Genomic DNA, 13,525 nt, shown 5'->3' with positions numbered 1-13,525 from the left:
GGCAATCCCCGTCGCTGACCCATTTCAGAAAGGATCTCAAGACCTGGCTCTTTGACTAGCCTCAGTGCCTAGACAGACCTGCAGCGCCCCCCTTCCTCCACAGCGCATTGAGACCCTCATGAATGAGTAGCCACGCTCTACAAATACTGATTAATTGATATCTCGGATAGATCTACTTACCGCTCAGAAAATTGTAGATGATGGGGTTGGCAGCACTGTTGGCGTAAACAAGCCAATGGGAGAAAGTGAACCAGGCGTAAATGGCTTCTCTGTCGTTGGTGTTTCTGAACATCCCAAACACCCTGGTAAACAAGAGGATAAAATGTTAACATAGGTGCTCTGTTGGAGGCGCTGAATAGAAAGTGCTTATAATACAATTATCATAGTCTGTGTTGAAGATTTGAGGCAGAGTTTAGAGAGAGCTGAACAGGACAACAGAGCCCAGAGCATACAGCTTACAAGGTGTTAATAGAAAATGGAGAAACACGTCAGAGTAAAATATTGATTATAAGAGGGGAGGGTACAACATGGGTCCGACATTGTACTGACAGACAATATTAAGTTGTTTCTATGGATGAATGGCGATGGCTTTGATGGTTACAAGTCTGTGCTGTTTACACTGAGATGTCCGTTTATGGTTAATGTATGACTGTGATGGTAAGCCATCTAAGAATGATCTTTTGAACACTGCGGACTCGATTCACCATCACACAGTTCATTTACCCAGACGGTGTGGGAAGGAAAGATCCTGTTAAAATCTGCGCTGGGGTGCAAGCTAGTCTGAACTATTGAATGTGGGACTAGAGTGGCCCATGCTAAGTAAAGGCATAGCAAGAGGTATGTTATCCAGAAGATCTATGGTCATGTTTGCTTTACGAGTTTCCAGACAGTCTTTATGTGGTGCTAGTGTAAAGTCTGTATAAACAAGGGAGGTCCCCTTACAATCCAATCAGGGACAAGGGGAACACGTGTAAGAAACAAATGAGTCCCTAACAACAGTGATGAAAAATCACAAAATGCAACTAATATACAGCTTCCGGGTCGACCCAGAAGCTGTATATTGGTCGACCCGGATGCTGTATATTGGTTGCAGGGAGGCCGCGGTAATCTGACCAGGTTACAATCTGGAGGCCTGGATAAGCGGACGTGCATTAATTCATCCACAACATTACTCAAAAAACGTGGCATATCAGCCAAACTTTTAGAACACCAATCACCACACAGCGGTGGGTGCCTCATATTTACGGTTCATCCGAATATCTGAATGTTATAAACCAACGGTGGCACCAATATACAAACCTACAATGTGATTACCTTCATGAATAAGGTTTTTAACCGGGGTGGAGATCATCATTTCACTCTCCACATATGATTTTAATCACAAGATTTTATTCGCCAGATGTGTTAGCACAATTGAATTCTAGCATCATCGTCACTGTGGTTAGAAAACTGTCCTGAGGAAGGTGTTTATTCACGTATTCACCGAAACGCAGCGTCGACAACCGTTTTCTTACAATGATGTAATTTTAATGAAATGTTTTTATATGATATTGTATATATAACTGTATTGAATAAATACTTAATGACAATATATGCTTTTTTGGTTTTGTACAATTGTTGTGTTGACTTCATGATAGTGAATGACTGTGATGCGTTCTTAAATCTGTAGTTCCCTGACCACCAGCACCTGTTAAGTTTGTAATTTTTCATCACTGTTGTTAATGACTCATTTGTTTCTTACTAGTGTAAAGTCTTCCATGACACTTTCAGCAATGTCCTCTGGCTTCTCCTCAGTTGTTTCAGATACCCTTTATCCCTTCTCCTACTTCTTTAAAATATTTTCTCCTGATCATTGCCGTCTGTTAACCGCTTGCGTGCGGCCGCGATTTTCGCGCTGTGCGGCTTTTTTTTTAAAACAGCGTTACATGACGAGCTCAGCTCGTCATGCGCATGGAAGGGGTTAACTTGTTCTGCCCATCACACATTGTCTCAATTCCTGTGCCTGGCCTGGCACTGCACTCAGATCGCTCTGCGTGGAAGTGGCCTTAGGGGGACATGTCGGTGTTACATAAAACACTGAAAAATGCTCTTTTCCTTCACATATTTACTGTTTAAAAAAACCTTCACACAACCAGCAACTGAAGTACTACTTGGTGCAAAAGAGGGGGTCTGGTTGGCCTAGACTGGGGCTAAAATGGTCTTAGATATGCGTCACCATCAAAAGACCGTGGGCCTCATTTATGAAAAGTGACGCATCGCTGCGTGAAAACAGCAATGCGTCACTTTTCACTGCGTCCTCCTTGCGACACCAATGATGCGTCATATTTACAGTATGACGCATCATGTCGCAAGGAGTAACAGATACGTCAGTATTTCTGACGTATCTGTAAGCGTTAAATTCACGCATTGCTGGGGTGTGTCACAAAAGTGACGCAACTCCAGCAATGCGTCCTTTCACATGGGGAGCGCCCCATGTGAAAGGGCTTGCGTCAGTCTTACTCCTGCTGTGAGGCAGGCGCAAGATTTTGACGCAACAGCGTCCTAAATGTGATGCAGTGAAATCTCATAGATTTCACTGCGTCACTATTACAAGTCTTTTTGCGGGGGAACGCCCCCTCTGCGTACATTATACCTGACGCAGGTATAATGTAGCGCAGGGGTTTACAAAGTGACGCATCTGCTTAGATGCGTCACTTTGTAAATAGTGCGCAACAGGAGGCATGTTTTACGCCTCCGATGTGTCACAAAAAGTGACGCATCGGAAGCGCAAAACTGACGCAAGGCCTCATAAATGAGGCCCCGTGTGGTTAGGGGGCGGTAGGGGTGGGGGTGCTTAGTATTGCTTTGCTTATGTTTGTTTATAAAACCCAAAAAGAAAAAAGTCGCTTGCATCTCAACTGATGTGGTATATTTGTCCTGCAGATATCTCTAGTGTGCAGAGCTCTGCGGAATATGTGCAATCTTTCAATAAAGTTTGTTTTAAAAAAAAAAGACTGTGTGCTGAATATACTAAGACCAGAGTAACTGTAAAAAGAAGGTTAGCAGAACCCTCCTACCACCGGCTGTCTTACCTTTTTAGTATGTTCAGGACGCTGATGGGCAGGTAGCACAGAGCGAACACTGTTAGCACCACCATCAGCATCTTGGCCGTCTTTCTGCGCGCCCGCATCTGCTTGATCTCTGCCAGGAAGGCACTGGCTCGTGGCACAGCTTGTTCATATACCTGCTTGACTGAGAGGTGCCCTGAGCCTGCCTTCCACTTCCTGCTGAGGGCAGATGAAGATCCAGGAATCTGACCGGGAGAGAGATATGACACTTTTAAACAATCAAAACTCACAAATTAAAGAGCACGAGATAGAATGTAAACTGGGCTATTAGTCTTCCCTGGGAAAGACTCTGGTATCTGCCCTTTCCTGGTGGAGATAGGAGGATTGCAGCAAATGACTTAAGCACCTTGGCAAGACTGGTGGACGCTGAACCACATCGACATTGTTGGGCAGACTGGAGCATCACTGTTTTGCTGGCACATGATGCTGGTATTCTGAAATGACTGTTGGGGTGGGAATCACTTTCGCATTGCTGGGATAGTTGGAGGGCTGGAGCATTAGTGGGAAAGATTTTAGTATCAGGGCATTACTTGTGGAGGCAAGAGGTTCAGGGCAGGATTGCTCTGAAAGCTGAAGCATTTGGCATTGCTTGGAAAACAAGCTTCAGAGTACTGTGGTGAGGACAGGGGCACCCAGTCATTGAAGGTGAGACAAGCATTTGCAATGCAACAGGTCTCGCATTTGCGAGTTTGAGCTATTGGTATTGTAAATGACAATACCTTTTATTTATGTGTTTTGAAAACCTGGAAGCGGTGCGTCAATAAGCACTTTGTACTTGTAGTCCTTGCTTAGGAGAAGCAAGTCTGGCAGCAAATGAGTCGCAATTACTGCCAGCCTTGGTTCTCGGAAGCAACGACTATAATCAGAAAAGTGAGTGTTTACGACCGCTTACAAGATTTTAAAAGACATACATAAAAGGCATTGTTATTTTCAATGGCAATAGCTCAAACTCACAAATGCAAGACCTATAGTATTGCAAATGCTTGTTACATGAGGGGGCGCTCCAGTGCATTAGCCAGCTTGATGGCATTGCCTCCATAAAAATCTATAGAAAGCTCAACCATATGCAAACAAAAGTGAGCCAATGGAGAGACTAGCAGGTGCATGCAGTGCATATACACCCCCAGATAAATGACTGGCAATAAGCACTGGTAAACATACAGAAAAAACGGAGGATGGGGGTGAGAGTATAGGATTAAATGAGTTTACGCTGGTTGCGATTTTTAAAAACAGCAGTCCTGGCACCGAGGCCAAAAATTGTATGGGTAGGGGCTTCAAATAACTGATTTAGTCGTAGGCAGAAAGGGTACTGTGGTGCACTGGTATTCAGATGGTTTGTGATTCGTGGTGGGCATGCTGGGCACAGAGGGAGACAGGATTGCAGGAGATATGTGTGGGGAGGTGTGCTTCCTGGGGATGGAGGATGGGTGTTGTGGCGCTTTGCAACGGGCTTGGAGCATGGTTGGGCCTGCTAGGTTGGTTCTAGAGGGTAGGTGCAGGTCGGTAGTGGTGAAGTGGTGGGGTCTGCTGCGGGAGCATCGGCTTGGTAGTAATGCAATTGGTGGTTGGATGCAGGAGTGGAGGGGCCCTGTGTTCAAAACTGCCATCGTTGGAGCGAGGAAATAATGTTTAGATCTTGGCGTGGCTCATCAACATCCGGTGATCCTGGGCAGAGTATTAATGACCCACAGTTTTGAAAAAGAGGAACTCGGTCTGGTGTGGGGTGAGGCAAAGGGGTGGCATAAAGGTGCCTGGCACAGTGTTTAAAGTCCCACTGGGAGTATGGGTGTCACCTGGCGGGATTCGCATGGCAGGGGAGGAGGCGCAAGGGGGTTGGGTACAGGGGGAGGCCTTTGAAGTGGATTTTTCCCGGACTGCAGGAGGCTCAATGGAGGTGAAGAAATGCTGGCGGGGCGGGGGGGTCAGGGGTTGTGAGCACGATGTTGTGGAAGACCGGAAGGAGGGTCGGGTTTCAGGGCGAAGGGAGGGCGAAGTAAAAGCATGAGTATAGGTAACAGGACAGAGTGCAGTGGAAAGTTACAGGCACGTAGATACAATACCATGTGGCATATAATAAAACACGAGAAAGAGGCACAGGCAGTTAAAAACATATTGATAAGTAGCAAGATAAAGTGCGGGCAGAGTGAAACGCCGAGCGAAGCTAGAACATGAGTATTGATGGGAGGATAAAGTGCGTAGTGGAATGTAAGCATTGCGAGTCATAGAGCATGAGAATAAGTGTTAATGGAGAGTGAGGGGCAGAGGTATTGGCACGGAGAGTGTGGCAGAAGCAAAGGTAAATCGTGCGCATATGTGTAAGTCAATCAATCAATGCTATGCTATAGCTATGCTATGCTATAGTGATTTATATAGCGCACGGCTGCCTCAGCAAAGGGGCGTCCCGGCGCTGCGGAAGGACAAAATACAGTGAGGTGGAGACGCTAAGGAGGGAACTATTGTTGAAAGAGGTGTGTTTTGATAGCCTTTCTGAAGACTAAGAGATCCTGAATCCCGCGGATAGCTACAGGGAGACTATTCCATAGCTTGGCCGCTAGGAAACTGAAAGAGCGGCCGCCCACTCTAGCCAGTCTGGTGCGGGGGACGATCGCAAGATGCTGCCCCTCTGTCCGGAGCAATCTTCTAGGGACGTACTCTGACAGAAGTGGGCGAAGCATTGGGGGGGAGGAGGTTTTGAGAATTTTGAAAGCGAAGCACAATGCTTTGAACTGGACCCTTTTGCCCACCGGGAGCCAGTGCAGTTTCTTCAAGGTTCCTGATATAGAGGAATGGCGCGGGAGACCAACCAGAGCCCTGGCGGCCGCATTCTGAACTCTTTGCAATCTAGTGATTTCAGCTAGATTCGCTCCCAATAGAAGGGAGCTCGCATAGTCCAGTCTGGAGAGAATGGTCGCCTGGACGATAAGTTGGCGCGTGCGGCAATCAAAAAACTTCAGAATGGGCCTGATGTTACGCAAGACGCCAAAGCATGTGGCGGCAACTTTTTTGGTGTGGTGCGTGAACTTTAAAGCAGAGTCCACCCAAACTCCCAGGTTTTTGACACATTCCTTAGGCGTAGGGGGAGGGCCTAGCACATCCGGCCACCAGTTGTCACCCCAGGACGAGGTATTTTTGCCCAGGAGGAGAATCTCCGTTTTCCCGGCGTTTAGTTGGAGAAAATTCGCCGTCATCCAGTTGGTGATGTCAGTGAGTGTCTGTTTGAAGTGTTGAGCCTCCAGACCACTGTTGTCATTAAGTGACACCACCAACTGGGTATCGTCGGCGTAGGAAACCAGGGCAAGACCATTTCTTCTAGCTACCTCTGCCAGGGGGCGGACATATACATTGAACAGGGTGGGGCTCAGGGAAGAGCCTTGCGGCACTCCCTGTCCAATGTTATGTTCCTCAGAGATGTAAGGAGGGGTAGAGACTCTAAAAGACCTGTTGAAAAGGAAGTCTCTAAACCATTCCAGCGCTGGCCCTGTGATCCCAATCTCCTCCAATCTCGACAAGAGGACCTCGTGTGACACCGTGTCAAAGGCAGCACTAAGGTCCAACAGGACCAGTGCTGCCGTGCCTCCGGTGTCTAGGATGGTACGGAGGTCCTCTGAAACACTGAGCAAGGCGGTCTCGGTGCTATGACCAGCTCTAAACCCGTGTTGAGAGTCATCCAGGATGTTATTGGTAAGGAGGAAATCTGTCAGAATATTGTTGACGTGTGCCTCGATGATTTTGGCAGGCCAGGGGAGCAGGGAGATAGGTCTAAAGTTCTCAGGAAGCGAGGGGTCTAGAGTGGGTTTTTTCAGAATGGGAGAAACCCAGGCCTGCTTCCACTTGGAGGGAACTTTAGCGGTCAGAAGGGACCGATTGATGATTTCTCGGATGTGCTCAGTGATAGATTCATGGGCTTCGCAGAAGGTATCCGGTTTAAGGGGATCTGCCGGAGAGCCTGATTTAATCTTTTTGCAGATTTTTAGGAAACTCTCTCGCTCAAGCGCGGGAAAAGAGGAGAGAGAAGGCCTAGTAGGATCAAAGATAGCAACTGGCTGCGGGCCTTTGGGAAAGGAGTCGTAGATTTTCAGGATCTTGTTGGTGAAGAAATTGGCCATGTTGTTACAGAGGTCAGGGGAAGTGATAGTGGTGTTAACAGTTTTCTTTGCGGTGAGATCTTTCAAGATTTTAAATACAGCTTTCGAGGTGTTAAGGCTGTTATTAATTTCCTTGGCATAATATGCCGCCCTTATTCTGCAGATCTTACGATGGTAGGTTTTTTGGAGCATGACATAGTCTAGTTTTAGATTGACATCGTAGTTCTTCCTCCATGCCCTCTCTGCCTTTTTGCATTCCTTTTTCAGGCTAGCTAATTCGAAGTTATACCAAGGGCTAGCAGTATGGGTGCGAGCTTTACAACATCTGGCCGGGATCAGGATATCAAGAGCCTGAGTGATCCATAGGCAGAACTGGTCATAGCTTACATCTAAATCTTCGGTAAGGGGTGGAGGATTTAATACCAGAAGATTGTGTAGGTCTTCAAGATGAAGCTTTCTCCATGGCCGTTTCAGGACTGAGGGAGTAGGTGCCGCAACAGATCTCAAATTGCACGGGATGGACAGAGTTACTTGATCAATCAATCAATCATGGACATTTGTATAGCGCGCTACTCACCCGGTGGGGTCTCAAGGCACTGGGGGAGAGGGGTCCGTTACTGCTCGAAGAGCCAGGTCTTGAAGAGCTTCCTGAAGGAAAGGTGATCCTGGGTCAGTCGAAGGTGGATGGGGAGGGAGTTCCATGTCTTGGCTGCCAGGTAGGAGAAGGATCTTCCCCCGGCGGTGGCTTTGCGGATGCGTGGTACGGCGGCGAGGGCAAGGCTGGTCGATCGTAGCTGGCGGGTGGGCTCGTAGAAGGTCAGGCGGTTGTTGAGGTATTTGGGGCCCAGGTCGTGGAGGGCCTTGTGTGCATGGGTGAGGAGCCTGAACATGATCCTCTTGCTGACGGGGAGCCAGTGCAGGTCTCTCAGGTGGCCGGAGTTGTGGCTGTGTCGGGTGATGTCCAGGACGAGTCGTGCGGAGGCATTCTGGATGCGCTTGAGTCTTTTCTGAAGTTTGGCTGTGGTTCCGGCGTAGAGGGTGTTTCCGTTGTCCAGTAGGCTGGTGACAAGTGCCTGGGTGACCGTCTTCCTGGTTTCGGTGGGGATCCATCGGAAGATCTTATGGAGCATGCGCAGGGTGTTGAAGCATGATGATGAGACGGCGTTGACTTGTCTGGTCATCGAGAGGGAGGAGTCCAGGATGAAGCCCAGGTTGCGTGCGTGGTCCGTTGGCTTGGGAGTGGTGCCCAGGGCAGGGGGCCACCAGGAGTCGTCCCAGGCGGAGGACGATGATCCCAGGATGAGGACTTCCGTCTTGTCTGAGTTCAGTTTCAGGTGGCTGTTCTTCATCCACTCGGCGACGTCTTTCATCCCTTCGTGCAGGCTGGTTCTGGCGGTGGCGGGGTCGTTGGTGAGGGAGAGGATCAGCTGGGTGTCGTCGGCGTAGGAGATGATGTTGAGGTTGTGTTTGCGTGCGATGGCCGCGAGAGGGCTCATGTTGACGTTGAAGAGGGTTGGGCTGAGTGATGATCCTTGTGGTACGCCGCAGATGACTGCGGTGGCCTCGGATCTGAACGGGGGGAGGCGGACTCTCTGGGTTCTTCCGGCGAGGAACGAGATGATCCACTCCATTGTCTTCTCTTGGACTCTGATGTTGCTGAGGCGCTGCACTAGGGTGCGGTGGCAGACAGTGTCGAACGCTGCAGAGAGGTCTAGGAGGATGAGGGCCGCTGTTTCCCCGTTGTCAAGCAGTGATCTGATGTCGTCAGTGGCTGCGATGAGGGCGGTCTCGGTGCTGTGGTTGGCTCGGAAACCGGACTGCGAGGGGTCGAGGGATCCGTTCGTCTCGAGGAAGGCGGCAATCTGTCTGTTGACGGTCTTCTCGATGACTTTGGCAGGGAAAGGGAGGAGCGAGATGGGGCGGTAGTTCTTGAGGTCGGTAGGGCCTGCTGTTGGTTTCTTCAGGAGGGCGCTGAGCTCGGCGTGCTTCCAGGTCTCCGGGAAGGTGGCGGTGTTGAAGGATGTGTTGATGATGTCCCAGAGTTGGGGTGCGATGATGGAGTCGGCCTTGTTGAAAACGTGGTGTGGGCAGGGGTCGGTTGGTGATCCGGAGTGGATGGTGTTCATTGTGCGGGTGGTGTCTTCAGTGCTGACCGGGGTCCAGGCGCAGAGGGTGGTGGTGGGGGGCGTTGGTTCGGTGGTTGGGTGCGTGGTAGGTGCGCCGAAGCTGTTGTGTATATTGGCGATCTTGCGGTGGAAGAACGAGGCGAGTGAGTCGCAGAGATAACGAAATAGAAGGGGGTTCCCCGGGGGGGGGGCTTATTAGGATACTGGCAGGAAGGGGGAAATAACAGCAAAATAGAAAAGAAAAGAACCCTGCCAGGGTTAAATTTTAAGGTCCTACTCGAGAATCCTCATGTTAAATGAAAGGTGACAAGGGTAACCGTATCAGAGCAGACATAGAATGACACAAGGTCCAAACAATTCTCTATGAAAAATAGATATATTTTATTTGTGATTGATCGGACATAGACTCTAAATATACAATGGGTCACAAAATGTATAAATCAAAAACATTTCATCATATCCCACTTTCTCCCACAGTCATCCAGAGCATGTATTCTCATTCATAACCTTAGTCAGCACAGTATTTACACATTCATACACAAACCATAAAGGGGATGCATGACAGTCCGGGGGGAAGTTTTTCAATGGCCATTCGGACTGAAACTATAACATGGAGGCAGAGCACAATAGATGGGATGGAGAAGCTTGCACTACACAAAAAGCCATCCAAGTAGGTCACACTGACGCGCGTTTCGATGCGGTGCCTATTTAGGCTGCATCTTCGTCAGGGCGAGGAGGGCCATGGGAGAGGGCAGGACAAGATCACTGCGGATAAGAGAGGATTTAATTAAGGACACAGGTTCATGTACATTTAATCATATAACATTCTCTAACATAGTTATTTTAAAACATTTACAAGCATTTCTCACAGTTGATTGTGAAGACGAATTCTTTTTAAAATACACAATTTATATATACAGTATGGACAAAAATTGTTGAAGAACACTCATTTCTATTGTTAGACAGATTGGTCTAGGTCTAGGTCAACACTCTGATAGGTAGGCGTCACTCATTGTATTGGAAAATTCCTCTAGGGGCATGTGCTCACGAGTTTGATCAGATATTCAGACAACTATTTCACACATACAGGGGTATCTATCTGTATAAAAGGGGAGCCCAAGATTTAAGCTCCTTTACAGGGGAAAACTGGGAGATTCCTTATGGCATAGAACAGGTCTCGGATTAGCCACAGGGGGATACATCACATTACATAGTTTAGGAAAATTACCTTTTTTCACACTAGGAGGGTACAAGACGTTATATCAGGGTCCAGGAATAATCAGATTCTATTTCAAGGGGGGACGCTGAGAAAATATAGGACAGATCCTCCATCCGGAGATGATCCTATGATGGACAAGATGGACTACATTTCAGATAAGGTATAGGGTGGGGGACAGGAAAAAATGATAGAACAACGTCTTAAAGAGATGTAATAAGGTGACAGACTGCACCAATATATGGTCAGCGGATGATTTTACCTAAAATTAGGTGGCGCAGATAGTCTCTCAGCCGGTTATAGGTCAACTGATGATACGTGCCCCTGCGGTCCTACCACAATAAAAATAAGTTTTCCTGTTAGGTTAACCTAAGGGGGTGGTTCAACGCGATCCCCGGCAGGGTCACTTCAGAACAAAAGATATCTAAATACCTGATAAATAAGGACGAGAATTGCAGGGCAGCGTCCTCAGTTCTGATAAATGCAGGAAAAACAACAGCCGAATCCCGGCAGGTTCTGCAAGGTAAAACTTAATCTCATATAGTCGCTAATGTGGCAAAGAGATGAACTACAAAGGAGATCAAGGCTCGGTTCGAATTCTCTAGTTACCTTATTTATGGATGTTACAAATGCACCGCGATACTATGTCCTCAGTTCTAGTAGTTACGCTCCAAAATGGGTTAAAATCACAAACGATCCTGCAATGCAAAAAACAGCCTCCGGTTGGCTTCGATTGATATATAAAGCGCCACCTCAGAGTTATACCTCAGCAAGGGGAATTAAATTACCATAGAGTTATACCTCAGCAAGGGGAATTAGATTACCTTATTAAAAGATGATAGACGCAGACAGCGGGACAGCATGCTCTTTAATAGTCCGTCCTCCTAAAAGTTGGTTGATGTACCGGAAGGGCCTGTAATCCAAACAAAGGTCCTCCGGTTAGTGCAAATGGCACAGATGAAGGCTAATGAGTCGTATAACGAACAACACTCTAATTACCTCAATTAGAGATGCAACGCATGGACCGCTGCGCAATGTCCTCTGTTCTGATGAATACAGTCAGAGCTAGGCGGGTATCATGAAGTGTCCTGCAATATATAAAATGACTTCATGTTTAGCGTAAGAGGGGCCCATCAGGTGGATAAGGTCACGGCTACATTATGCTTTAGGCGCGGGCGCGGGTTACCTTGTTCCAATCGAGTGAGGGTGGACCGCGATGCGGCGTCTTCTACGGGTGCCGGGATGGCAAACGAGAAAGAAATGCCGGAAAGTTGTTTATATATAGCATGTGTAGTTTGGAAATACGTCTCAGGTGGGTCAGTGTTTGCAGACAATGCCGACGGACTAGACCGGTCCGCGAAATTGGGGTGGCGGCCATTTTAAAAAGGGACAACAATAGTGGGTAAATGACATAGGCTCGTAATCCTGGGAGGTAATTACGGCGGCCATCTATAAGAGGGGAGAAAGTTTCAGAAACGGGGTCTTTATTCAGAAAGGAGCAGTATAGTTGCTACTGTAGGGTATGAACGAAACTGATTTCTGCATGACCAGTTCAAGGAGGGACAAGAAATTCTCGAGGTAGACTATCGGTGTCTCATAGGAGCGCATTTTGCCATAGACATTCCTCGTTATGGCCCTTAGTCACAGAATTAAACATAAACATACAGAATACTTCTCTTTTTTTACGGAGATTGACGGGGTCAACTCCTGGTAGAGCCACAATTTTCTCTAAGATGAACCATCGGAGATCTTTTTCCGTATGGTTTTTTTCTAGCCAGTGAGCGACCAATGGGGCAGAGGTTTTCTTATTGCGAATATTGGACTTGTGCTCCCCAATTCTCAGGCGGCACTCCCGTCCAGTTTCTCCGATGTATGGGAGATGACATGGACAGAGGATGATATAGATGACATTGGCCGTCCTGCAGTTGGTCATTCTTTTGTTTCGGGCTATCGAGATAGTTCGCTCAGTGGTGCTGATAGATTCTCCTACTATGGCATGTGGGCATGCTTGGCATGTGCCGCATCTATGATTGCCATAAATGGGTTCAGTGTTAGTAATAGCTTTTTGGATACTGGTAGAGTTCTGCGATATCTTTCCCCTTACAAGATGGTTTTTCAGATTTTTATTTCTTTTGAAAGCAAATATCGGTCGACTGAGGGGGATGTGGTCCTTTTCCAGATTAAGTAGATGCCAGTTCGAATTAATGATCTGTCGTATTTTGTGGTTCATGTTGGTATGACGTGTGACATAGACTAGTTGTTCCAGCCGGTCCGATCCCTTGGGTTCGAACATCACATCTCGGTTGGCGTATCTGGCTCTTTTGAATGACTCTTTTATGAGTTTTTTGGGGTAGCCGCGGTGGGTTAATTTTTCTTTCAGGATATCCGCCTGGAATAGATAGTCACTTGTATCCGTGCAGTTTCTTCTAATACGAAGAAACTGGCTATACGGAATGCTATCTCGTTGGTTTCGTGGATGGAAACTAGAATATTGTAGCAGTGTGTTTCTGGCAGTTGGTTTGGTGTATAGCGATACCTTTGGAAGGTTGTCATGATGTTCGACCCATAGGTCAAGAAACTCTATCCGCTGGGCACTGTAGTGGCTGGTAAAGCATAGGTTGGGGTCAGCCGCATTTAGCCACGCGATGAATTCCTCCAGGGATAGGTGGTCCCCCTTCCAGATTAGGAAGATGTCGTCGATAAATCAACGCCATCCCCGTACATTCTCATAGAAGGGGACCACTTCATTGAATATGTTTATACGTTCAAACTCTCCCATGTATAGACAAGCTATACTAGGGGCACAGCTGGCCCCCATGCTGACCCCTGTAGTCTGTTTGAATAGAGAATTGTCGAATTCAAAGTAGTTCTCATATAGGACTAATTCGAGGCATTGAAGAATGAATTCAGTGTTGGTAATATCGGATTTGGTACTCAAGATGTTTTCTATGGTGTCGTATGCTCCTCTCTGGGGGATATTGGAATAAAGTG

The 13,525-nt window shown here is 47.5% G+C and overlaps 1 protein-coding gene across 1 annotated transcript in view; it reads right to left on the bottom strand.

Moving 5' to 3' along the window:
- The window catches only part of HCRTR1 (hypocretin receptor 1), an 89,241-nt gene that overhangs the window by 4,775 nt on the left and 70,941 nt on the right, over positions 1-13,525 (bottom strand). Inside the window, exons 6-7 of the mRNA XM_078682092.1 lie at positions 3,072-3,292; positions 181-302 (exon numbers count right to left, since the gene is read on the bottom strand). Coding sequence (XP_078538218.1) covers positions 181-302; positions 3,072-3,292 — 343 coding nt within the window. The remainder of the gene's footprint in view (positions 1-180; positions 303-3,071; positions 3,293-13,525) is intronic.

Source organism: Lissotriton helveticus, chromosome 3_1 (assembly GCF_964261635.1).
Source record: "Lissotriton helveticus chromosome 3_1, aLisHel1.1, whole genome shotgun sequence".
In the NCBI taxonomy this organism is placed as follows: Eukaryota; Metazoa; Chordata; class Amphibia; order Caudata; family Salamandridae; genus Lissotriton; species Lissotriton helveticus.
This window is presented reverse-complemented; position numbering and strand designations above follow the sequence as displayed.